At 39.0% G+C, this 27108-nt stretch overlaps 1 protein-coding gene across 9 annotated transcripts in view; it reads left to right on the top strand.

The window, feature by feature from the left end:
• The window catches only part of GRIP1 (glutamate receptor interacting protein 1), a 336129-nt gene that overhangs the window by 201580 nt on the left and 107441 nt on the right, over positions 1 to 27108 (top strand). For all 9 annotated transcript variants that reach the window (XM_027679645.1, XM_027679650.1, XM_027679644.1 and 6 more), the window contains exon 2: positions 22322 to 22402. In XM_027679645.1, the coding sequence (XP_027535446.1) occupies positions 22322 to 22402 (81 nt within the window). The remainder of the gene's footprint in view (positions 1 to 22321; positions 22403 to 27108) is intronic.

Genomic DNA, 27108 nt, shown 5'->3' with positions numbered 1-27108 from the left:
ACTGCCATTGTCCAAGCTTGCTTGGCCCCGGCAGATGAACCTTAGGAGTAAAGGGTGGGCTCAGTTCAGTGCAGGCTGTGTCTCACCTAAAAAATCCATTGCGCAGGCTGGAAAGGTAAAAAGACCTTTCCCCAAATCTTCTTTCTGGCCATTAAGAAAGTGTTTGCCTCAGTTTGCCATTAACTACAGCCGTGGTTTGTCCCTCCTCCCCAGGGACACTGCCTGTTCCCAGCAGTGGCTTCTTACAGATCCCTTCCCACATGTTTTCGGAGGTGAACTGCTTATTCCAGCCTCTCTCTCTGGTTTGTTCTTGGTTTTTGGCTGTGGTTGTGGCTTTCCTTCCCCTGTTTGCTGGTTCTTGAGGAAAGACACTGACATGAGGATTCTGCACACAGTCATGCCCCACAACAGGCCACCGTAGCCCTGTGTGTGCTTATACATGGGTAAGCATGGCGTAGATAGCAAAATACAGCACTGATTTCTTTCCAGGACAGTGCAGGAATGACCTTTATGTTTGTAAAGGTCCTGTCCTCAAATGTGAACTGCTTTAGGATGGGTTTTCTCCCACAATTAATTTGGAATTTTATAGAGGTTCTGGTGGGGGGGTGGAAGGAGGGTGTGAAAGGGCTTTATAGTATTTTATCTGTGGTACTTTTTGCATCTACTACTGATTAATATGGGACCCCTGGTGGCCTAGTGGTTAGCATGCAGGACTCTCACTGCTGCGACCCTGGTTCGATTCCTCGGTCCCCCGGGCAGATGGAGCCCGTTAGTCCTGTGAGGCCATCCATCTATGAGAAGGTCACTCTAAACAAACCTACGTCCTGAGGACCTCACTGCTATTGTCCAAGCTTGCTTGGCCCCGGCAGATGAACCTTAGGATTAAAGGGTGGGCTCAGTTCAGCGCAGGCTGTGTCTCACCTAAAAAATCCATTGCGCAGGCTCGAAAGGTAAAAGACCTTTCCCAAAATCTTCGTTCGCGAAGACTGGCCATTATTATTATTATTATTATTATTATTATTATTATTATTATTATTACTGATTAGTGTCTTTATAGAATCATAGCATTGTAGAATCATTTACATTGGAAAACACCTTTAGTATTACCAAGTCCAGCTGTTAACCTAGCATTGCCAAGTCCACCACTAAAACATGTCCCAAAGTGCCACATGTACATGCCTTTTAAGTACCTCCAGGACTGCTGACTCAACTGCTTCCCTGGGCAGCCTATACCAATGCTTTACAACCCTTTTCATGAAGAACATTTTCCTAATATCCCATCTAATTTGGATGCTCCTGGCTGACCATGCAGTCCATGCTTTCCCAAACTGAGGTGCCTATTCCTTTCATGCAGGCTTATAGTAAACCCATGAGAACTCCCCCACATTATTTTGGCCAAAATGTATAGTTTACGTACAGCCGTCTGGTGCCATGTAGTAGAATGACCCCCCTCTCTCCAGCCTGAAAGTATAAGTGCTGCTGCTGGTGTTCCTATGGTCTGGGGTTAAGGAAGAGACACCGAAGCCTCTCCTGCTCCTTTAGGCTGGGCTGTGGACTGAGGCTATGGCAGGGACACCGTCTCCAGCCTTGCCGAGGGCGGCTGCAGTCCTAGTGTTGCCAAGTCAGGGTGGTGCTTCATTGTGCTCTCAAATGACTTGCTGTTTAGCAGTGCCAGAGGCAAAACAGCCAAAACTGAACCCTCAGCAGCCACAGCAAGGGACATCTCCTCCCTTTGATCATCTCCCATTGCTGCCTATCTGTCCTTCAGCAGAGGCTGGATGTGTCTCCCTGCCACTCTCTAGCACTCCATGGTGCAGCTGGCCTGCTGACTAGTGCATCGGGGCTCCTACCTCACCCTCAGTGACTTTCTCAGCTCTTCAGCGTCTGTTCTGGGGTTCGGGTGTTGCTGGCTTTGACAGTGGTGCAGTTCAGTGGTGATGGTTACCTCTGTGTACCTTTTAATTTCTTTTCAGGGGTCATACACAGTGTGTATCTCTGGAATGAGCTGCCTGATTCCAGTTAATCTTCCTGTTCATCACTGTTTACTCTGATTATCTTCAGTATACCAGTCAAATACTTAAAAAATGTCTGCAGTGATCCTGTAGTATGACTTCTGTAACACAAGCCTCTGATTTCCATAAATTAAGGAATTAACCTATTTAAATTTGAGCGGCCTGTAGATAAATATTGATATTAATTTTAAAAAAAAGTTTAGTAATGTTACTGAAAATTAGTATTAATGATCCAGAGAGCTTTTTGACTTAGCTGTTGAATCAAGGTCATCTAGACCTGCTGATACTGGACTGCTTATCTTGCTATCATTGTTTAACATCATTCTAAGTTATTGTTGAATTAGAAATACACTGTTATTGTCATGATATATTATGTAATCCATGTTTTTTAACTATAGAAGAGAAATATTGTAGTCACCACTTCTTTTTTTTTGCATTATACTTAGTGAGACAGATGACAATTTGATTCTTTTTCCTAAAAGTACTGTATAGAGATTTTGTTGGTTTTTAATTTTGCCGAACACCGACTTTTTCTTGAATCCTTTAAACTCTCATAAGAGATCTCTGTAGCTGATAATTTATGGTTTCTATGCATCACCATCTACTTCCACTTTTTCCCATATCAGTGAAATACCAGTGACTCATAAACTAGGAACTAGCATTTCTACATGGTATATCGTCCACTAACCTGTTTTCATTCATGTTCCTTTTTCAACAAAAGTCTTCATTATGCATTTTAACTAATTATGCTTTTCTTCTCTCCCCAATACTTTTGTTATAATCAGCTTAAATTTTTCCCTATACGTTAATTGTTCTGACATCTCCTGTTTAGCGCACAGGTTTCTAGTTCTGTTGCAGACACAATTATCTTCTCTTCCTATCTTTGGGAATTTCAAATAAAATAATTTCCCAAATCTTTATTTCTTTTTAATTTTTTTTTGTGCTACATGAATATTCACTTGTTCTCTTTAACCATTCTCCTTTTTGGTATTAGTTTTATCATCCTGATTGACCTACTTCTTGCAAGGTTGACTCCCCTTCTACTGATTTGGAGGGCGTCTGTGTTGTCAGCCTTTTTCCTTAAGAAGATGGGCAATGTCCGATACAGCCAAACCCTTCTGCCATTGAGGGTTGCTAACACATCTGTTCTCTGGGTTAATCTTGGAACAAAGGGAAACCTAGTGTTTGACGATCAGTGGCAATTTGGGAAGATGTGCAATAGGGAACAGATGTTGCATCTGGATATTCATCGCAGTGCATCCCTGTGCTGGCTGACAGTTCCAGTTTATCCGAGTTGGACCCACACCAGCTGGCTTTTATCCAGATGCCAGACATTTCTCTAAGAAGGGGATGAAAAACCGCTGGGCATCTATGAGAGGTGACGTATCTCACCACACCAGAGATACTGCAGCCCAGACCTCTCCAGGCATGCCTCTGGCATCCTGTGGGAGTGGTGGTGGAGGAAAGCAACCAGGTGCAGGCTCCCTGTCTTTGCCCGGTGCCCTGTGGACTTCAACAGCTTCAGTGATTTCATCCTAGCCACAAATCTGCACTCAAAATGGCTGACTGCTGCATTCTGTACATGCTGCACCCAGAACAGGCAGGCTGGAGCTGAGCTGTAACTTCTTGAGATTTGGTTTGCATAAAACATCTTTGCTTCTGTAGCATAATGTTTTGCATGACAGGGATAAGCACTCCTATGGAGGGCTGCATGGCTTGTGAGTGGATAGTGATTCCCAGCTGCAGGGAGTTTTTATTGAAATTCCCTGATCATTACAAATTCTGCAGCTGCACTGTTCCTTTGAGAGGTTTGTCTACTCTGTTAAAGAGGACCCTCACCAAGAAAAATCTTATGTCTGCCAGGCTTTCCTCTCAACCAAATAATTCATTTCCATCATAATTTCCCATTTCAAGAAAGCTCATGTTGTGGTGGGAGGGGTGTGCTGTGGAGCCGTTCTTTGTGCTGTCCTGCTGTAGACAGGGGCAGCGTGGCCAAGCAGGGGACATAAGGGGAGGGATGGCCTAGAGAGGGGCTTTGACAGAGACACGGCCCCTCGGCTGGCAGAGCTGAGGGAAACATGTATAGATACACTGCTATAAAAGAAATGGAGGGAGGAGGAACCAAAGAAATGTAAGTTGCTGCCTGTAGTGCCATTGACTGTGTAGTAATCCAGGGAGACAGCTCCAGGGCTCGGCACGCTCTGAGCTTGCAAGGGCCCAAATACAGTGAGAGAGCACAGCATGCTTTGCAGGGTATGGAGCTGTCCAGCTGAGTGCAAAGCAAGCCGAAGCTTTTCACAATCACGCTGTTTCCTCTTGGAACTGAGTTAACATTAGTGCTGGCAACTTCCATGTACTCAGAAACAGTGACTTCAAAATCACAGAACCATTTATGTTGTAAAGGACTTCTAAGATCCTTGAATCCAAATGTGAACCCAGCAGTAGCTTTCCCTTGATAAGTTCTTGACAAACTCAAATTACTTGATAAATAGTAGGTAATGTCAAATTTAAATTATATTTTACAGAAATTAATTTATTTTCCTTGCACAATGTTGTTGAGGAAAGAAGAGAATAATTGCTGTTTTGTAAAACTTTAGTGATAGGTCAGGTGATACTCTATTTTGGGAGCAATTCAGCTAAAGTGAAGATGTAGTTTACCCAGGGTCTTTATTGCTTCATTTCTAAGTGTAGTGTCTCATAACTGGAATTAACTGTATAGTCCTTTCCTAGGGAAAAATGTGGAACTGTGAGCATAGCTCTATAGACTTTTTTTGTATTTAAATGCTTTGGTTTCATGTTTTTTTGGCTTTTATGCCAGTTTCGATACCACAATTTATTTCCTGATTTTAGCCAGTTCATATAGAATGTTTTAAAAAAGCTAGACCCCCTAACTCACAAATCTTGCTGTTCACTGAGTCGCTAATATGAATGTTTTCTGTTTATGTATGATCTCACTGAATTTAGATTGTAATGTTAAAGGTGATCTTCAGCAGAATCCTGTAGCTAGAATTTAAGAGAAGCAGCTGTTGTATTTAAAATTAGCACATAAAGTGTCATTAAAATGATGATAGAGGTTCACAGAGTTGCATTCTAAGTGCTAGTCAGCCTATCTTGTAGATGAGTTGACTGCTGTGCCTTACTCCATGGTGCTTCATGGGTTTGGATGATTGGCCTAAATTAATCGGTAAAAGGCTGGAGGTGGGGAAATAGGAGCACAAATATGCATAATGTGTCATGTCTGCCAAATATGTGCCTGCTGAACCGATCAACTAAATTAACATTTGTTTCTCCATCCTTTATCTTTGCCAGTGTCACTGTTAGGTGTAAAGTATTATCCTCCATGGGTTGTACTGAGGGTTTTCAGTGTATTGGCTTGAATTGGCAGGGGAAGAAAAAAATTACAGTGGACTGGGGATATTATAAATTGTATGGGGAGCTAGCAAACTACCAGAGTTAGAGGTTTTTTTGGCAAGCTAAAATATCAACATGAAGAAATGATTCACTAAGATTGTCCAGGGGAGCTGTAATTATAGTTGTAATTCATGATGACTTTTCTCTGTTTGTTTAGCCAAGTTTTCATAAAAGGACTTGGTCAGTCAAATCAGCACGTATACCTTTGCAAACGTGCACTACTCTTTTATTGTTTAGCTGCTCACAAATTCAATGTTTTCCATAGTACACTGGAAAAGACTAAAAATTGTGTAAAACTGGAGTTAAGTGGCAGAGAATGCATAAATGGTTAGGAAGTCTTATAGTTTTAGAGTAAATTAGGGAATAGAAGCGAAATTAAGGAAAGAAAGTTGTTTTTTTTTTTTTTAATGGAAAGCCACTACAATGGTGGTATTTGTAGGTCAGTATCTATACACATGAATGGATTGCAGCCTCTTCTCGTTCAGGACTTTGATGCACTTTAGTAAACTTCTGTCTATTTTAAAGTGTGTATGAGCACACAAAAAAGTCTTTGAAGAAAGGGTTGGTAGCCCAGACATCTGGGAATTTCAAAATAGATTGTGTGTTTATAACAAAATGCTGGACAATCTTTCACGGCCTTTTTATATCAAAGTGCTGTTGTTCTGAAATTTGTATTGTTTTGTATTGTAAATCACTATGTTGGAAACATTTATTTTTATGAGCTTTGTGAGAATAAATGTTACAGTATTTTTTTAAAAGAGAGACTAAAATGATATGTATGATGAATGTATCCATTCTTCAATACTTCCAGTATCTAGTTTTTGCTTCTTACATAGAAATTGTGTGTCAGACTTGCAGCCAGCCATGCTCACTGCAGTTTGCAAGGATATTCAGTGGGAAGCTGCTGCTGTAGTGGCCTGTTTTGTCATAGCTGCATTTAGGAATGTGATATTAAGTGTCCCATTTTAGAAATGCATTTAGAAATTATGGGGTATGATTTGTGATGGATTTTTGCATACTTTTCTTTATGTTATAAATCATAATACAGTATCACCCCACAGAAAAATGTATTAATGGTGAGTACGTATATTTACTTTCACAGTGCACTTAGAGAGCAAAAAGCCCTGTATGTGCCTGAATATCTACAAAACTAGGGCAGGTAATTCCACTTCAGGAAAGCATCCCAAATTGGGAGAGCATCCACCCCATGTTTGAATCTAAAGTATTCTGGTAACTTTAAAATCCCACTGCCTTTTCATTGGGCTTTATTAGGAACAAGTGATGCCTTAAATTGTCATACTTTTTCAGAACAAGGGCTTAAGAAAAATTATTGCTTTTACTATTGGTGTAGTAGCCAATCTGACTGAAATGAAGATATCCTGGTAATGTCAGTGAATAGAGTAATTATTTTGTGTTTAACTTCCTCATTTTAACTTCTGATTTAATTTGAATAAATCTATTAGGAAGGGTTAATGGGAACATTTTAGTTTTCATCATAATCTTTATTGAAAAGAACATCTTGAAATAACCTATATTTTTTGTATGAAACATTACATATATATAGATCTCGTCATGAACTTGGGGAATAGACATTCTTTGATCTCTGTTGTCATTTTATTCAACTTTTAATTAACATTTTACATGCACGTCTCAATAGACTTTTATTTTATACTGGAAGCAATGGGAGCAATCCTGAGACTAATCCAGTCCCTTAAAAAATCATGCCAGAGAGGAAAAAAAAGTGCAAAACGGTGGTGGTTAAAGAAATAATTTCTGTGCTGAGACTTTATGTTCACTTTGTTTCATCTTTAGGTTTTCATTGACACTTTTATATTTTTATTTCATCCATATAATGCCAGCAGTAGCACTGTCATTGTTATCTGCGCTTCTCTGCTAAGCAGAATATTGAAGAAAGTATCTGAACCAAAAATTCCTTCATGGTTGCAAAAGTACTAAGAGTTTTGTTTCCTAAACTTCATACCTTGTTTTCACTTCCCACTCAGGTTCTCTGAGCTGGTGATGGTGACAGAAAATAAATACAGCTCTCACTAGCTTCCTTGTTCATTGGCATCCTACAGTAGGAAGTGTTAGGCCCGAGCAGAGGAGACAGTTTGGGAAGGGAAGCAACAAGGTAATAGCTCCTGCCCTGAAACTGGTATCTTGGTGTCTCTTGCCAAATCCGCTTCTCCAGTGGTTTTTCCATTGGCTTTTTGCTATTAGGAGCAGGAGCTCAAAGCTCAGGACTTTCATCTTCTGTGTGATTCCAAATCAGACTGCTTCAGTTGTACTGTGTAATTAGCAAAGGAAATATAACTGGTTAGAGGAGCTTGGGAGGGGATTGAGAAGGACTTGAGAAGTGGGATTAGTCTCTTTCCATTCATCCCCCACATACTGCTACTTCCTCTCTTTTTCCTCTGCAACCTGATATAGTTTTGTTTTGCTCTTCTCTCTTCTTCCTTACCTGGCACACAGCATCCTATGCATTGCATATATTTATTTTCTCTTACATTTTATGTCAGACCTCATCTCCTTTTTATTCTTCTAGTCTGTATATGCTCTTAAAATGTATTGACCCTACAAAGGAAAGAAGTGTGGACTCAAAGAAGCAGACAAAAGGAATGCTGCTGTGGAACATGCAAAAGCACAGCTCTGTTGGTTAGCATCTCTCACCTCTAGTCTGACTTTACACAGGAATATGAAGCATGGGAACTGCTTTCACAGAGCTGTTCAGTGAAAGCTTCTTTTGACAGAGAACAAAATTTTTATGATACGCTCTGAGACAGAATGGGTTCAGAAAGCTTACAGTCAATACCACCAGCTCAGCTGCCCTACAACTTCCTCAAGGACAAGTCTGCTTGGGTTTGTACTTTGCGTGGAAATGGCAGGTGACTGGCAGCTTTGAACACCCATAAACCTCATAGACAATGAGTTTATTATTATTTATTCTCTTAAGGTAAGAAGACAGGAATAGTAGTGGAATTTTTGTGGAGTATCAGAGACAAGAGAGAAGAGTTAGCAAGATGTTTTATAAGCGTCACAAAGAGTAATTTAAGTCCTGTATTGTGCATAGCGAAAGGCAGGTTTTTTCTGCTGGTAGACCTCTTTAGGTGGGTTTTAAACTGTTTGTTTTTCAAAGTGATTGATGGGAACCCAGGTTATTTTTTAAGTAAATCTGCCTAGATCTTTAACTTACAGCAAGCAAGTCTTCCCCTCCCTCCACCCAAGACTTTTGGACTAAACAGGTTCTATTTATTTGTTTATTGCACACTCTGTGAGGGCTTCTTTGGTCCAGAGGAGTTCTTCCTACTCATTGCTCATACAGCACGCTCACCACTGATTCTTCATATCAGCCAGTACTTTCTGCACTCTTCCATCCTCTACACCCTGCCATGCTGATGATTCCATCTCCTTACATGCTCCTCATGCACTTTTCCCCCTGGGAAAAGTGCCCTTCTTCCGGGGGACTGAACACCTCTTCCCCATGTTCTGTTCTCAAGGAATGCACCAGACAAGCTGAAACCACACTGAACTGGCACTGTCCATCAGAGAACTTAATTTTTTCTGCAGTCAACAGTTGTCCTAAATCCTGTTAGGAAATGTTTTCAGAAGTGTTTACATTTCTAGCTAGCCATTTTGAGCCTTTGTAAGAGCTGGAAGTCAGAATGTGTTGGCTATGGAGGGCAGGAACTCGGGGGTTTTTTCAAGCTGTTGGGGCAGATGATGGTGCCTATTAGTCTTAATGGCTTTATTTTTCTTCGTTTAGATACTTAGTGATGTTGCACACCTTGACAATTAGATTGCAGTAAAGGCATCTCTTTTTCCTAGGGACTTTTCAAGAGATGTGTCACAGTAGTCTGTGATCTTTCAGGGCTTGACAGAAAAAGATTAAAAGCCACTGCCTTAACCAGCAATTCTTGGGGTCTCAGTGGCTTGCTTTGCTTTCTTACGGTCTAAATGAGTGTGTTCAACTCAGCTCTTTGACTCCGCGGCAAAGCACTTGCTTTGTGCAATACGAAACTGATAGCTTGGAATAGTTGGCATTTTTTTAAAATGCAAGTTATTTCTCAAAATACGTTAAAGATCAAACTTCTGCTGTCATCTGTAACACATCATGCCCTGGTTATTGATATAGGTACTGTCCTTTGTGTTTTCTTGTTGATTTGGTCAATAAAATTCCAGCTGTGCCTGCAGTTCTATCTTCTGCTTGATGGGGTGGTGTTGCTGGTTATATGGCTGCTTCCTGACATGGTTAATAAGGTATTGTTGTTGCCTCGATTTCAAAGCTACAGCAAGTAGTTGAAAGCATCTTTCTCTTTCCATGCTTAGGAATGTTTCTCCCTTTCTTCTCAATGGCAGTTTACATTAATGTGTACGGTATTCTGCACCAGACTCCTTTTAGAGACTTCAGATTATGAAGGAGGTAGTGTCTTTCTGAAATAATGGTTTGGCCTCTTTGGCTTAACTTTCTTTTTTCAGAAGCTTAGTACAGATGTATTTCATAGCCTGCATAGTGTGCAGATGATAATATATTTAGCACTTGATTGGGTCTGAAGTCTTATACACCACATCCTATTAGTACTCTGTGTTCTACTCTGGCTCTTAAAATCAGCTTGGTTTCACTCAGTCTTTCACTATAAAAACCTGGACAAGGCACAGGCTAGCCATGGTAGAGTGATCTGGACTGTGACATTCATCATACTGTTGGTCTGCCAAAACCAGGCCTTATTTGAGCTTCAGAATAGGGCCAGGCCAGAAGGTTTGAGCTTCTGCTTTAAAAATTGTGTTTCTGCTGAGTCCTTTAGCTGCATCAGGTTGGTTCTAGTTATTTTTAATGTGTGATATTTCCTGTTATTTTTTAATTGCTTTCTGATGTCTATTTTGAAATTATTTTATGAATTTAATAAACCCATTGTTTAAAATTAAATGTGCATGTATGCTCACATACACATATTATGATAAATCTGAAAATGCTGGCAATATGCTAGTAATATAGAGAAAGATTTAATTATCAGCTCACCATTACTGAAGTGTTGGGACAAAAAGTTCAAGTAGAATTTTCACACTGTGAAAAAATTCAATCCGTATTTATTCTTCCTGCAGCTGTGGCAGGCAGTAAGTTGATGCTGTCATTGTTTCTAGGAGATTCAGAGCCAAAGGTGTTGTAAAGGTGCAGCTGTGAATTCCTAAAAGAGAAGGAGTCCTGGTTAAAAGGCTTAGGAGATTGGTGCATGGAAAGATGACAAATTATTTGCCTGCCTTCTTGAAGGTTATCGGGTATAATTTTTTATTCATCTGTATCTGTTTCTTTATTGTTACATTTTCCATAGGATTACAGAAAGCTGATTTAGACATGGACTAAGTTGCATGTAGGCAAATATATGGGCAAGCCATTTTAATAATTACCATTTCACAGAATTTAAGGAATACTGCAGACAGTGAACTGCTTGCCCTAAATAAGCTTTGAGATTAAATAGGACTCGGGAGACACTGACAAATAAAGAGTATTTGACAGGTTAAAAAGCTTGCTGTAAAGAACCGCTTGCATGGGTAGATGCTGTCTGGAGCACAGAAGGTGGCCTAGGCTTTATGTGAGCTTTAAGTAAGACAAATACGTACATATTGCTTTGTCAACTCAACATCTCTTTTGTTGCTATGCTTTGTTCCCACTCCTAAAAGCACACAGCACTTTATTTAAAAAAACTGTTACTCTGCACTGTGTTCAAACTTGTCACAGCTTGCAGAAACAATGATGCTTTGCTGACAAGTGAACTTAGTCAAAATTACTGTGTAGTCTCTGTGGATATATAGAGTAAACTCTTCCAGGGCAGGGGCTCTAAGTAGGACAGTATTTCACAAGGGCATGAGGAAGGTGCCAGGTTTATGGCCTGACTCCTGAAAAATGTGCATTCTGAAAGGTCTGTTTTTCACTAAGCCTGGGCTGTGCCAATTTAGACTAATACGCATCATTTGGACTATAAATAAGAGGGGCAATCCCACTGGCATGACAGTATAAATACACTGATACTGCTGTAATGTTTATGCAGCTCCTAGTGGCAGGTTAAAATCATTTTATGAATCAAATAAAGCTTGTTAGTGGGATTAAAAAGGATGAGTATAAAGCTGTACATTACTAAAATCAAATGGATACTCCGCCAAATGAATATCCTAGTCAGTGTGTACACTGTGTTTCAGTGACAAGATCAGCCAGTGTTTGTGCTAAGTCATGCCCAGTAAGAAGAACTGGTAGGATCCTAGCCTAAAGCAGTAGGCTCAGTAATCTGTATGATTTCTGGAATGAGCTATGTACATGACATATATTTTTTTTGAGATCTTCTGAAGAGGGGAAGAATGTTATTAGGAGTAATAGAATGACAGTTAAAGGAAGGAAAGAAAATTGCAGACTGATGGAGGGAACTATTTTTCAACTGTGAGATCTGATGCATCCTGTGGAGCAGCTTCCAAAGGAAGGCAATGAAGATGTCATCACTAGAGACACTTACAGACAGAAGTAGGCTGAAAAATACATTCTATAATTTACTGCAAATACATTAGTACAGCACTGGAGTCAAGGCGGGATAACTAACCTAATGAAAAAATTACCATTCCTAATTTCTTGTCTTTGAAGATTGTGTTGTGACTCTAATTATTCTTATTTTTCCTGAAGCAAACCAAACACCTGTTTTCTAAACATTTTAACATATTTTACTTATTTTTTATGCAACTTGAATGACAGTCTCACTGTCTCAGCTATTAACCTTTATCATTCCTTCCCCCAGCACACATGCAACTAGGTTCTGCTTTCCCTGGCATGCAGTAGAAAAGTTCCTAGTTGACATCTTCTCTTCCCCCAGTCCCTGCCAGTGGTAATGCCAGCAGTCTGGGCAGATGTTCCTGATCTGCTTTGTGTTGTGGTCTGCACGGGTGGAAGATAGTAGGGATCTTCCTCTCTTCTGCTCCCTAATTTTCAAGTGTCAGACTGTAGGGAAAACCTGCCCTGAGATTGGGCTGAAGAAGCACAAACACAATTGATGCACAAAAACATTACAGTTAAGATTTGCTGGTACAGTGAAGGTGCCATGCAGGATATGCACAGCTCAGGTGACCAGCATGTATTTCCCCTGTTGCATTTTAACCACAAATGTAATAGCAGATCATACCACACATCATGTTTTGTTAACATACAGTGAAATGCTGTCCACCAGGAAGCCAGTTGCCTTCTGTCCCAAGGGTGCACAGTGGTGGGCAGCCACTGCAGTCTGGAGCATGGCTTAGCTTGAGGTCATTGTCCCAGAGCCACAGGATATGGCTTGACCCTGTTTCCCCTGATCAGCTGTCTCTGCCTTCCCAGCCTATCTGGAAGGGGTAGCTGAATCAAGGGTAGAGATTAAAAGGTACTACTAAGGTAATTGATGCATTTTTAAAGTAAATATCTATTCATAAAGATATCCATGAGGTGTGGCATTAATGTCATCTAGTTTTCTGTCCCTCAGCCTCTGCCTTGGCTCAGGTCTTGCTCCTTTGCACCACTACCTTCTCCAGGAGCCTTGTTGGAAGTTTTATTATGTTGACATTGATGTACATCTGTCAATATTGGCTCAAACATTCTTGAGGGATGCTGATTTAGCATTTACCAGTGTTAAACAAGGTAACTGAATTAATGTAAACAAATGCAATATAAAGAAAACACGGTTTTATATATTTTTTCCCCAAAAAGCTTATGTATGGCAGTTTCGTCCCATGCCAGCATGCAGCAGTACCTCAGAGCAGTATAGTGTTCCTAAAGACACATGCAAGAAGGGCAGCAAAACTTTCCTGTGGACCAGGATGTTCAGAACAAAAAGCGTGGCTTGGAATATCTGGAAATATTTCCTCTCAATGATATCTATATCACTTAGGAATTTCCTTTTAATAATAAATAATGGCCAGTCTTCGTGAACGAAGATTTTGGGAAGCTCCTTTCCAGCCTGCGCAATGGATTTTTTAGGTGAGACACAGCCTGCGCTGAACTGAGCCCACCCTTTAATCCTAAGGTTCATCTGCCGGGGCCAAGCAAGCTTGGACAATGGCAGTGAGGTCCTCAGGACGTAGGTTTGTTTAGAGTGACCTTCTCATAGATGGATGGCCTCACAGGGCTAATGGGCTCCATCTGCCCAGGGGACCGGGGAATCGAACCTGGGTTGCAGTAGTGAGAGTCCTGCATGCTAACCACTAGGCCACCAGGGGTCCCTTATTTCCTTTGAAATTAAAAGCTTTATAGCCCCATCCTCTAGAATAAGGTTTTCTGCAGAAGTTGTAGGTACAGAACAACCCCCAACTGTCTCAGAGAAGAAAATAGTTTACATCCCTATTTTCATCAAGCTTCTTCACTGTCCCTGCTTCTTCAGTTTCTAGCTGCTCTGGTTAAGCCTCGCACATTTCACTTATGTGATGCCTATATTACTTCCATAAACAATAAACAGAAGCTCAAGACAGAGTGAAACTCACTTTGAATTCTAAAATTATGTAACAATTCAGTGACAATTCTGGTTTATGGGATTCATGCTTAATGCTTGATGCTGTATAAACAAAAAGACATATTTATCAGATTTGAAGTAGTTTGTGGTTGGGGTATTATTTAAATAGGATTACTTCTAAATTAGATAATCCACTGAAGTGAATTTCACCATATGCTAATATCTCTTGATACATGTTTTTGAGCTTTCTGCAGATCTTGCATGTTTTAAATGGTCTTGGAAAGTTCTGCATTTTCATGAGCAAAGCAGCTTTGGGAGGAGATCAGCATAATTAACCATTTATGAAACCAGGCATTTCCATTCAGGTACCTGAGCACAGGCTTAGGAAATTAATTTTGGACAAGCAAACTTGGAGGACATTCAGATCATTTTTCAAACAGTCAAGCTTGCTGAGGTATTGTAAATATCAATAGGAAATGGATTCACAGTTATGCATAATTACAGTACTCTACTTCCCTTGCTTCTAGATTAAAACTGAGCTGCTACTGTAATAAGTAACCATATAATTTGGAAAAAAGAGAATTAAATTTACATAAAGTATAATAAAATTGAATAAATTTTCACTTTAGAGAGACAACACAGTTATTCATTGGTGCTGTAACTGTTAAAATTACGTTTCTAAGAAAACCAGAGGACACGTTTGTTAAATGTAGGAAAGCAAATTACCAGAGGAGCTATTCTAACTCTTCCTTCTCATAATTTTTCCATGTCACACACACCAAAAAATGTTACTTATGGAAGCATTTGAAACCCTCTGTTTTCTTAATAAAGACTGCTGGAGAGCACTGAGCACGGAATTTGATAAGAAAGGATTAAGATTAAATACACTCATATTTGTCCTACTTGGAACCTAGTTCATTAATGACTACTTTACATGCAGTGCTTAGGAAATTTTAGATATTTCTAAGCACTCCTTCGAAGAGCAGCACTGCCATTTCAAAAATGAAGTCTCGTTGGCAGTAATGAAGCCATAGCTCTGAACAAACTCAAAAAATTGTTATTCCTCTGCACCAGTAGAAGAAATTAATGCTTGCTTTCATGACTGGAGCTCCCATAACACATCTGAAGGTGTTAGCATATGGGCAAAGCAAATTGTTGACATTTTGTTGTTTCATAAAGCATATATGTTCATAATCTGTACATTATACATCTGGTGAAAAAACCTAAGACAATTTTGTATCTTTTTTTCAACAATTTATAGTCTGTTACGCACTGACACAGCTGTGGTGACATTGTAGTAACCATGAATGTTTCAGGATGTTAATTTTTCTCTAGACTTTTGCGTTATTTAAAAGCAAATCTCATTTAAAAAAATCCTCCTTTCCCAGGAAAAATATGTTCTCCGATATATTTTTTTCATTACTGTTGTCAATAACAGTTACTAAGGATAAAAGTTAGGGCAGACTAGAAGCATTTGTGCCAAATCTCCCATCAACAGCCAAAGTAAAATTCCCACAATGCACTGTTTCCCAGCAAATTTCAATGTCATTTATTGATTCAAGTGTATTCAATAATTCATTTGTAAAACTTGGCAGTTTTAGAACTTCCATTTACCTTTATAAGCTTTTTAAAAAATGCCTGGGTAGTAGTATTCTTGTTATAATTAATTTGCAGCTGTTACAGATTCAGTTAAGTTGTGTTGGTATCTACTGGTGGTGACTAATATTGGTTACACAGGTCAGGGTATTGCATAAACATTATGTATTGCATAAAGAGTTATTTAGTCATTTCTCACTCAGAATTATTTAGTCTTTAAGTTCAGGGAGAAAGATTTTTCCCCAGCTTTTACTGGAGTCCTCTCAGATGAAAGCTGTGGGGCAGTGTCATAGCCAAACTTCAACTCCCTTCTCAGTGTTTTTTCCGTCCCATTGCTGTAGATCAAACTGAAAATTATATTTTTCAGAATTTGTAACACTTCAATGAAAATGTTTAGGCATTTTTACTAGAACAAATAACTGGAATTTAGAAGATGAGCTTATGCAGAAGTACTTTTCTAGCGTGGTCCTGGTGACTTTGGTGACTTTGTAGTGGCTGGGCTGCTCACAGGAGTGCACCGGTGATCTTGAATAGAATTTACCTTTTCTGCTTGATCCAGTGCAGAGCTTGGAATTGATTGTAGAGGAGATAGTTTTAATGCATTTTACTTTGTATGACTTACCTAAACGTTGATCAGAGCAAGCAAGCAAGACTGAATGATTGTGTAACTGGGAGTTTGGGTACTCCCTGTGAATGTGAGAGTGGGGTTCAAGTCCCTGCTCCAGTAACTATTTCAGCTTCCTTACAGAATAGAAGATTTTTAACAGAAAAGTATGAGTTTAGAAGAGAGTAAGTTGCTGCAAGAATGGTCCTACCAAGACTCTTTGTAAGCCTTCGTCAACTTCAGAGCTTCTGTAAACCACAGGTATCAGTGATAAGTGTTTATTTTTATCTGTGAAAGCCTCCAGCTGCAAGCAGTGGAGATAACCAATAATGCTGTAGCTTAGAGTTTACCGTCACTAGTATGATACTGTGCAAAAAAATATGCCTTTAGATAATGCTGAGCCTTATACCATTTAAGATAAAACTCAGGATAAGTTTCAGATATAGGAAGTATGAGAAGCTATGATATTTTGTGGTGTACTGGAAGGATTCATAAAAATCTGTTGCTTTTAGTGAAAAATGTTCTTCTTCATAAATTTGAGCAGCAGCAAATTTCAGTGAATGGAATATTACAGATCTACAAATGCCTGAAGTAATAACTCAAGTAATAACTGTGACTCTGCTGCTTTTATTTTTTTGAGAAACTAATCTTGGAAATGATGTTCTCTGTTGTAATCATCCTCTTGACAATTTGTTTTGTTGTCAGTCTCTACCTCTGTACAGGTATGTGATTCTCTACTTATCTGAGGTACATCCCAAATGGTGTAAGCAACAACACATAGAGTCGACCTTACTCTTCCCAGGCACTGAGACAGCTGAAGGTTAGCCAGCTGAAGATGTAAGGTGCTTCCTTGTGGAGTCTTGGGACTTATATTAATTGGAGATTCTTCACAGTGGGGAACATTGGAGGAACACCTCAGATTTTACTTACTTGGGTTCTGAAGTCTGCTTAGGACCTACATGGTCATACTCTAAAATGGTTTAAATTCAGTTCTTCCTTGGCCAAAGAATAGCTTATCCTGTCATGAAACATTAAAGCTGTTGAAGAATGAGAATGAAAAACTGAAAGATGGAAACTGTTCTCCCCCATAATGCTTTCATATCTACTGTTGAAAAAATTTAATATTGCTTTCAAGCTCCTCAATATTAGAAAATTCCCCTCTGTTTGAAATTTCTCGCTTACAAATTTGATGGCATGTCATTTTCTGTGTTCCCAGAGGAATGCGAGTTTTGCAGCAAAGAAACAGGTACAAGTGGTGATATAGAGCTAAGGATGAACAATTGTGTGGGAGGCAAAGGTACGACAGTGAAGCATCTTCACATTTCCTCTCCATGTAGGAAGGGCAAAGTGGCAGCCTCCGAGTTGTTCAGTAGCTGTTCCCAATGGGGTGGGAAGAAGCTTCCCCTTCTTATCCAACAGGATTGCAGCTGTGCTTAGTCATCTTCTGGGGCCGCCTGGTGCTGTACAGGATTTGGACACATTTACTAGGTTCAGTAGTTATCGCATGGACATGTGGCAACAGCAGTGAAGAAGAACCCTTTCTTAAGACCTGAAGGAGGGAGTACCCTTAGGCTTTACCACGTCTGTAAACAACATTCTCATGTCAATAGCTTTTACAGCCCCCACGAGAGACATGGAAATGGTTCAGTGGCCATAAGCTGCCAGAAATGTTCAATGTCTAGACTTGGCTGTTGAGGAAGTATCTTTAGGCTTTCCTTTTATTCCCTGTTATGTGCCCCCAGTTGGTATCCTTCAAAGGTTATTAAACTGAATACAGTAAGGATCTAAAGATTTCGTATGGTCATTTTGCTGACACAGTACCAAGCACTTCATATGTATTTGTACACATTGTCCAGTGTATAATATTTATAGGGTTACATTACTGTTTGTTTTTTGCAGTCTATAGATCCCTTAGTTTTGGACAGAGGCTTGCCCCATAGTAAGAGCAATGCAGAATGATATAAATGGGTCACAACATGGTTTCTAACTCAAAGAATAAATCATTCAGTTACAGTATAGAGATGCCACCAGGTTAAAAATAGTCAGGGAAGTGCAAAAAGCTGTTTATCTACTTCAGAAGCAATAGCTAAAGGCAATAAGCTTACAGTAATAGCTGTAAGCAGTAGGAGTACTTGCTTGTCCCCTTGATTATTATCTTTGCAGTCTTTAATGAGAAGAATTGTTTGCAGGGCGTTGAAAGGATGATGTGCAAGCTACTGTTACTGGTGTTTGGGGCTGTTTCATGAGGACAAGTAAAAGGAGAAGACAAGAAGGTCATTTTGCTTTGCTGGTTGAGAATCTCAGTAATCTGCAAGGTGTCACCTCTGAGATTATCGTTGTTCTCTGCTAGGAAGAAGTGAATTAACACAATGTACATCCGGTTCACTATTGCACATTTACAACTTTAAGAAACATGCAAAGTATGAATTTGGGGGTGGAGAATGACCCCTGCCAGTTAACAGGGTAAGAGGTTTGGTTTCCCGTAGTCACTGAATAAAGAGACCTGCTGGCATAGCAGTCACCTTTATATGACCTACTGACTTGCTAGAAATTGTCTACCCTGGGTTGTCTAATTTCTTAGCCTGAGGAAATTACAAGGGGAAAAAAAAGCCAGTGATGTAACAAATGCAGCTGTAGGAGTTTATGGGCTTAGCTAAGATAGTCCTGATGTAGGGAATGTGGTCACCTGTGGTGCGATTCCTTCAGAAGTAGGCAAGAGCTGATGCTCCGAGCAGCACGGTTTGTGGCTGTGTGTTCCAGGTGAAGGTGTTTTTGTACTCAAGGTTGACACGGTTTGGCCTGTGAATTCTTTATGGGCTGTGGCTTGCTCCATGCTGATATGTTAGTACTAGGGGTATAACCAGCTGAGATCGATGCTTCTGAAGCTAGCCTCTTTCTCCCTCTACTTTGTACATGTGGCTTCTTAAAATACATCACAGTTTTGCCTGATGTTATTGTCTTCTGTTTGCAGGGGGAATGCTTCATACCCTTTTACTCCTTTCCTTTTTCAGTGTGTTGGCTTGCTCAACTGGGTTTCATCTCTAAGTCTATCAGTGCTGTAGAAGGGGAAGCTGGTAATAACAAAACACTCATACAAATCCCCCCCTAGGCACTGCTGGTGTGAGACATTTTTGCGTGTTTTACGGCCCTCCCTGATAACTATAGAGTGGATGAGGGCATCAAGAAATCATAATTTGATAATAAAGCTGTGTGGCCACACAGCTTTGTTAATGTGTACAAACAGACTCCCTTTTTGGGCAGCATGAATGACATCATGACATTTCAGGGTTATCACGGTTTTTAGTTACTGTATCTGTTTCTGCATCTGTCCGGTCTTTATATTACTTTCCTGTCTCAATTAAGCATCTCAGTAAGGCTCAATAAGCATTCTTTTTCCAGTTGGTTATATTTGTTTTTCTTTGCTTCTGGGAATCCTTTACACCGATTTCTAGTTATGTTGCAGTGTGGTTTTACTGTTAAATGGGCATTGGAAGAAAATTCCTCGCAGTTCTGGGAACCGCTTTCCAGGCCACCGATGATACAATGGCTCATTGTTCTTTCCCAATAGTAATTGGGCATATTTTAGACTAACAGGGGTTCAGAAGTTTATGAAGCAACTTTTTGGGCCCGTTGTTTTGCTATGAAAATTTGTGGACAGATTAAGAACGGTAACACAATTACATGCCCACAGTACCTAACCCATATAAGCATCTGATGAATTTTTGATGTTAATAGGCTTCAATTAAAATACTAGTTTACTCACCTATGCAGTCTCAGTTGACTTTCATATCTGCCAGTTGTTGTGTAGAAAACACTAGAATTTTTGCTCAGGCTCCCTAGTAAGTATTTGAATGTGCACTCCTCTCCCCTCATTGGTTGTTGTTGACCAGAAAGACTTGCAGGCTTGTGCTGTGTTCTGAACTCAAGGTAACCGCAGGTACTCCCAGTTCAGTGTAATATTGGGAAAAATCATCTTTCAGCATGAGAGTGGAGCTGATGTACTCATTTGCTCAGTGACAAAGCTTCAATGAAAAAGGTGTAGCAGTGAAAATTCTTCTTTCCTTTTTTCTTCTTTTCTTTTTTCCCATCTCTCCAATGTGATGAAAATAATTTGTATGTAAAAAGTCTGACTAGGATAGGACTATTTTGTTCTGTAAATTGACAGATTTTTCATAGATAGGGCATATATTCAAATAGGGCCCAGAAGTCATCACTATGAATTGATTCTTGAGAAATTGTATTGTGTTTCCTGCCCACTTTTTAATAGAAAAATGTGTGTCTCACACTATCTGCTGTCACAGTCAGCACCTGCAACTAAGTAATAATGGATGGGACATATAAGCCACATGTTATTGATGAGCTCAATTTCTTTCTCTTGAGTGTTGTCTTGAGTTTGAGTTCAGTGGTGCCTCTTCTGTGAAAGAAAAATAATAGTGGTACTTCCTTCAGAAGCCTTAGTTCATTCTTATTGTTTTTTTTTTCTTTAGTGGGGGGGTGTATATTCTGCATATGCAATGATATTAGCTTTTCCACTTTCTTCAAATGGAAGGCTAGGGCTTTACACACCTTCTTCTTTAATTGTGTACCTGGATCTGTGTTGATATTTTTCCAGTGCTTCTCTAGATTTCCTGCAGCTGGCAGCCTTATTTTCTTGGAGTTTGTACTAGCTTGCAGTATAGTCAAACCTGTTACCTTTCCTCTTGTAACACTGTATCCTAAAGCAATGGGAGTTCATTTTACTGTAGAAAGAACAATTATATTGGCTGTTGAGGTATTTTATCAATATATGTTCCTCACTACTTGCTGCATTTTCGCCAAGGTTCATGACTACAAACCTGTTTAGGTTTGGTTTGGGGTTTTTTTTTTTGTGTGTGTGTGTGTGTGTGTGTTTTGTTTTGTTTTGTTGGGGGGCTGGGAGTTTTTTTGGTTATTTATTTAAGGCTTTTTATTGTTGCATCTGCCTGACAGTAGCAGAGTTCATTACAAAAGTTCTGGGTTTAGAAGCTAACCAGCTCTTCCAGTCACTTCTTTGAGACCTGGATGTAAATTAAATTATGCTGACCAAACCCTTATCTCACTGATATAAAAATGGACTGCTGTCTTTGATGCAAGTTTCTAAAGGAGTTTGAGACCTCGCAAAGAGCGCAATTGGCAAAGAAGGATTATAATGTCAAGAGTGTCATCTGAAAAGAAAAACTGATTCTCCAGAAAGTTTAAATGGTTCTATTTGATCTGAGGATGCTGTATTAGATAATGTAGTCTTTGATTCCTCTGCTCATTGATCAGTATTTAAGCATGCATTTTTACACATGCTGTAAACGCATCGGTCCTTTGCAAGCTGAAGGAAAATATGCCAACAGAAGGATTTGATGACACTTTAAAGACTTTGAGCACTCAATTAAAGGAAAAGCAAGACAGAAGCCTAATTTCTTCTGATTACTTTTTTTTGATTAAAATAATAAAATGCATAATACTACTTCTTCTCTTTTATTCACATTTCTGTCTTGCACTTACAACTTGTTCTTTTCAGTTATATAGTTAATTTTTTTCCCTGTGGTCGTTCTGCTCTTAAGAGGGATGAAGAAGTGACTCACTTTTTGCCTAATGCTGTCTCTAATTGATGACTCATCTGCTTATTCCACCATTAGTGGTCTTTTATGCACTGAAGTTGATCAGTAGATGTTCCACATAGCTTTAGACACAAACAGTTACAGTGGTGATCTTTAGGCACAAATGTGCCTGGCCTATTTGGCAACAGCTTTCTGATGTTTTCCCCAATCAATCATTACAACAGAAAAGGAACCACCCCCTAACAGATCCCAAAGGAAAAGGAGTGCATCTTTACAGCCAGAATATTCAAAAGCTTCTGGAAGCCTTTCACTCCTGAACAGGGATAGTACCTCTCTCACTCAAGTCCTTGGCATGTGAAACTTCTTAACATGAGAAAAGGGAAATTTCTATCATTATGTTATAACTGAAAAGGCCTATGTACATCAGGCCTATCATCAATATGTGTTATCTCCAATTTGAGTTTTAGCACATCTTTTTCAGCTCTCCTATTCAGAGCCTTTGTCATTGAGTCTAAACATGGCATTGAGCATTGAGTCAGCATTCAGAAATACCCATCCTGCTCACAGCAGCTCTTGTGATCTGCATTGCTAGTTCACACAGTATTTGGGTAAAAATTATGTTGTTTTTAACATTATATTTAACAGTAACTGGAAATGTTGCTTGTTTCTGTTTAGATGAGAGTCCTTACACAAAATCTGCAAACCAGGCAAAGGCACCTGATGGAGCACTGTCTGTGAGGAGACAGAGTATTCCAGGTAAGACTTGCTTTGCTTTTTATAACATCTAACTTGTTTTGAACAACAAGGTGATACTAATCAAAATTCAATTAGTTATAAAAAGCAAATGAATTACAGTTGCTACCAAGCAACTTTATAAAGAAGTTTCCATAGGAGTGTAAGATGTTCCCACAATTAGGTTACCTCAAGCTTTTGCTGTGAAGAACATCCCTGTATCTCTATCTTTTGCAGCAGATTTGAGACATTGAGCACAACAACCTTTTCATCAGAGACCTCTGTATTTTCAGGCCCCGTGAAATCTATTCTTTGATATCTGGTTTCGATAGTGTAGGGAGATTGGCCCATATTTTCTACTACTGATTGGCCAGTAGTTAACACTACCTGCGCTCCTTGGCCTTACTGTGGAACAAAGACACACAACTTACAGGGTGTCTGTGGATAGGGGAAAGAGCTCAGACCTTTATCACTGCTAGGGTCAGATCCCAATAGCTATTGTGAACAGCCAAAGTACATTTTGTGAATGCTTTGTGTGCATGTTTCTATGTGTGAGAGACACCAAGCTGACTGATTGACTGTTGGTTATAATGAACATTTTTGTTCGTTGTTGAAAACATCCTGGTAAATTAAAGATTGTTATTTTTATAGTAGAATCATGCATATCATAACCATTGTGAAATGACATGACTCCAGTGTCCAGTTATTGTTATGAGAAAATATTTAATTTTACAACATCAACCAAGATTTTTTCTAATCCAAGTCAATACAAATCAATATTCATTGTTCTTCAGAGTGAATTAGAACCTGGTACCTTTTTGAGTAATGCTTTAGCTCATAGGTCAATAATATTTATGACCTTGGAGGTGTTCAATCTTTTGTTTTGTTTTTTTTTTTGCTGTAAACTTAGTAATTATTCATTATGGTGTAGTTACTGTATTTGTAAAACATTTATGCTAATATCTGAGTACAGACTGAAGTTTGTGGTTTCACATGACATTTTGAGGTCTACTGATGATTTTCACTACTGTTCTTTAAAGAGAAGGTTTGATGAAAATTAAACCGGTACCATTTTTCTTTAGAGCATTAGGTAAGATTAGGAATTTTAGGTGTTGAGTAGTCTTCATGGCTAATGACCATTTATTTTGCTTGTTTTATGATATTGTGGTATATTCTGGAGTTTCTGAGAGCGTTGCAGATGAATTTTTACTATTAGTCAGAGTTTATTCAGAGAGATAATGCTGAGATGTGCTTTACTGTATTTCAGGTGTTCTGAAAAAAACTATCTAAGCTTATGTATGTTCTTCAGCTTTTAATATAGTGTTGACATTTATCTGAATGCCTTGTTGCATCTCTAGACTTTAGGAGTTCCAGAGGATAAATGAGCTTGAGCTGGTTGGATATTAAAAGAAATAAAAATGAAAACTTCTTCATGTCCTGACACATTCTCATTGTAACACAGTGGATGTTGTGGGTTTGAATACATAAATGGCTTTGCAAAACTAAGTAGTATTTTGAGAATTAACTTGAAGATTTAGGAGTTGACTGAAAATAACCTGTAAAAATTTATATCACTTGGATGCTGAGAAAATTTGACTCTACATTTTATATGTAAGATACCACCTTAGCTTCTATTCTTGCTTGTCTGCAGACATTTTATCCACATTATGGGTTAGTCTTGACACAGATGCAGAAGCATCCCAGCTAGCCAGCTCAGTTTGGCAATAGGAGATGTACTAGTTGTATTAACTAGTATGAGACCAGAAGTAGTACAGTTGCTTTTGCTTGGGGGCAGGATCACAGTTCTGACAGTATGTAGGTCAGCTCCAAATAGCTTTTGAATTGAAAGGTATGATGCAATGAACCTAGTAAATTCTTCTGGACCTGGATGGAAACATGTCAGCTGGAGTTACTGTCAGTAATCCTTACATGGAGAGCTTACCCTGTATGGAAAGTATTCATTTCTATTCCGCCGAGATGGTATGCCTGATAAAACATCACGTTCCTGAACTGCTGTTTTTTGAAGCTTGAAGCATGGTAGTGTCTTTGACAGTATAGCTGTCTATTCCATTTGATGCTCTGTCATTCCTTAGATGTGGACAGCAGATGTCCTATTCCCAGGGAATGCTCTGCCTGTTGAATCAGCCAAGAGAAAACTTCTGGATTTTAGCAAGGTAATTGATTGTATGCAGAGCTTGCAGAGGTTTGAACAGTCTGTGGAAAAAACACTAGTGAAAATATACATACAGGATGTGTGATGTAAATCTTCCAGCTTGGTATGGGATCATGGCATCTCCCTGTGTCTGGTTAAAGTTCCTTCTCGTGACATTTGAATGCACTTTAAAGGATTCCACTGCTCCATCCTTTTGGCAAGCTATCAAAAAGTGAAGCTTTTGTTGCTGTGAGACCTGAAACTACTATACCAACTGTAAACCCCAAGAGGTGTTTTTTATCCTTCCATGTGAAACTGTATTGAAAGCGCAGTATTGATGAGCAATGACTGAGTGCACGGAGAAGTAATGTAATTCTCTAGAGGTTACATGGAGCTCAGGCTCAGTTTATTTTGCAGGAAAAAAGATGTTGAAATAGTAATTTTATAATTAAAGTCAAATGAGCACATACTGTGAGATCAGTGCACTGAGTTTAATTCCTTTTATCCCCAGAAGGAAGGAATGGATTAAGCATCTCTCTGGAGCAGAACTTGCTTATTCAAGATACAGAATGGATTATTCATGTGATGAGACTACATGTCATATTTACCATGTCTTCACATGGTGCAAAATCAACAAGCAACAGATCCTTTCAAAGGGATTTATAGAATTGCTGAAATTATATTTAATTCAAATTATATGCATTAATATAATGGAGTTTGAAACTTGGACTTAATTTTGCATATATGTAGGTCTTTAGTTACAGTTATATATATGATTGTTTGAAACATTACTTAGCTTCACAGTCAAAATTTCTTAACTTAAAAGTAAGCCTTAAGGTAATGCCATTATGACAAGCAGCCTGCAGAAACAGGTTTTCTCCTTTTTAGACTGTTGACCAGTATTTAATGAAACCTTACTACTACTCTGCCCTTACAGAATCCAAGGGGGAAGTTATTGTGCCCCATTCAAGAAACTATCACTGCAGGACTAGTGTTAAGGCACATAAATGAAAACAATGTGTTTCAGAATTCACGGGTAAGACCCTTCCCTCAGAATCACAGATGCAATTAAAAAGTCTGTCATTTAAAAATCAAGTATTTGATACTCACTTTAGATGTAGATGGACTGAGTTCCTGGACTGAGGTTGCCTGCTTTGCCAAGGGTCCAAGCAGTGCCCAGCCAAGGGCATGCATTAGGAAAATAGCACTTGAGTCAAAGGTGTCGCTCCTGGGATTGCTTTTTCCTGCAGCAGCTTTAAAAAGGACATCAAATGTTCCTGTGGCACTGATACAATGTCAAGAGCTGATGGCAGTGTTCAAGAGGCACTTTGAAGTCAAGGAGACCTTAAAATTTGCTTCACGAGAAGCATGATCCCAGTGCTATCCTGAATATGGGCAGGCTGAATAGCTACTTCTATGCTTTCCAAACTAAAATCCAATGCCCTCTTATCTGTTTTAACAACATGGATAAATCAGTCAACACTAATGCTCTGCAAATTGTTCTCTTCATTCATCTATTTGTTTAGGGGGATAGAGGGGAAAGAAATGACCTCACACAAGAATAAAAATAATTCCTTTATGAAGCAAAAATAACTCACCATAAATTTGAGACTAAGCAAAATATTTCATAAAATCTGCAACAGAAGTATAATTTTGTTTTTAATCCAATTCTGGACGTGTTTTTTATTGAGTCTTAAAAGTTACTGTTATTAAAAAAAATAGTAAAAAAAACCACAGTTTTTTAAGATTAAATGTTTCAGCTTCTCAATGTTTGATTTTTATTGGTTGAATTAATTAGTAAGTTTCAGTTAAATTTGCAAATGGGTGAAAAGTCAATTGTTTTTCACAAAAAATGAATTTGTGCCTAATCTAGTTAATATTAAATTAAGCTATTTTAAGAATTCATACTTTTTACTTCTGGCATCTACTGATTTAAACATCTGCACAATAGGAGACTTCTAGACATGTGAAGTCTTGTTGCCTGAAGTAGTCAAGGGCTCAGAACTATTTATGTGAACTATATAATAGGAGAGTTATTTGAATCATCTGTGAATTCAGAGATTTGATTTAGCTAGGAGGATTGCAGTTGTGTAGCTGTCTCTTTCCTAAGTAAATTTTTGGCACTAAATAACAAAGAGACGTAGTGGAAATATTTCCTTAAACTGAGGAAGTTTCCTTTTCTCTGGGACAGAAGAATAACACAGCTGCCTGCCTTCTACCCTGCTCAAAACACCTAGCAAAAGGCCCTTGAAGTCTTGTCCTCATCATGTTATGTTTCTCCTCCCACATAACCCTTGTGCTCCAGCTGTGCCTGCCTCTGGGACCCACAGGAGCTTTCCCAAGTTTCGTTTCAGCCACATTCTACTCCACATTGATAACTGATCTGCTGAACGGGCAAACTGTCTGGATTTATGGTGGAAGTGCATGCCCACTCTTACAGAGACAAGCAGGAAAGACCAAACCCAGATGTTATAAATCATTCTTTTGACATTTTCTCCACCATGAGGAGCCTCTTTTTCTCTCTAACCAGTTTATTATTATTATTATTATTATTATTATTATTATTATTATTATTATT

The sequence above is a fragment of the Neopelma chrysocephalum genome, unplaced genomic scaffold (assembly GCF_003984885.1).
Source record: "Neopelma chrysocephalum unplaced genomic scaffold, ASM398488v2 Primary Assembly neopelma1_59, whole genome shotgun sequence".
Lineage (NCBI taxonomy): Eukaryota > Metazoa > Chordata > Aves > Passeriformes > Pipridae > Neopelma > Neopelma chrysocephalum.
The sequence above is the reverse complement of the archived record's forward strand: the minus strand, read 5'-3'. Positions and strand labels throughout refer to the sequence as shown.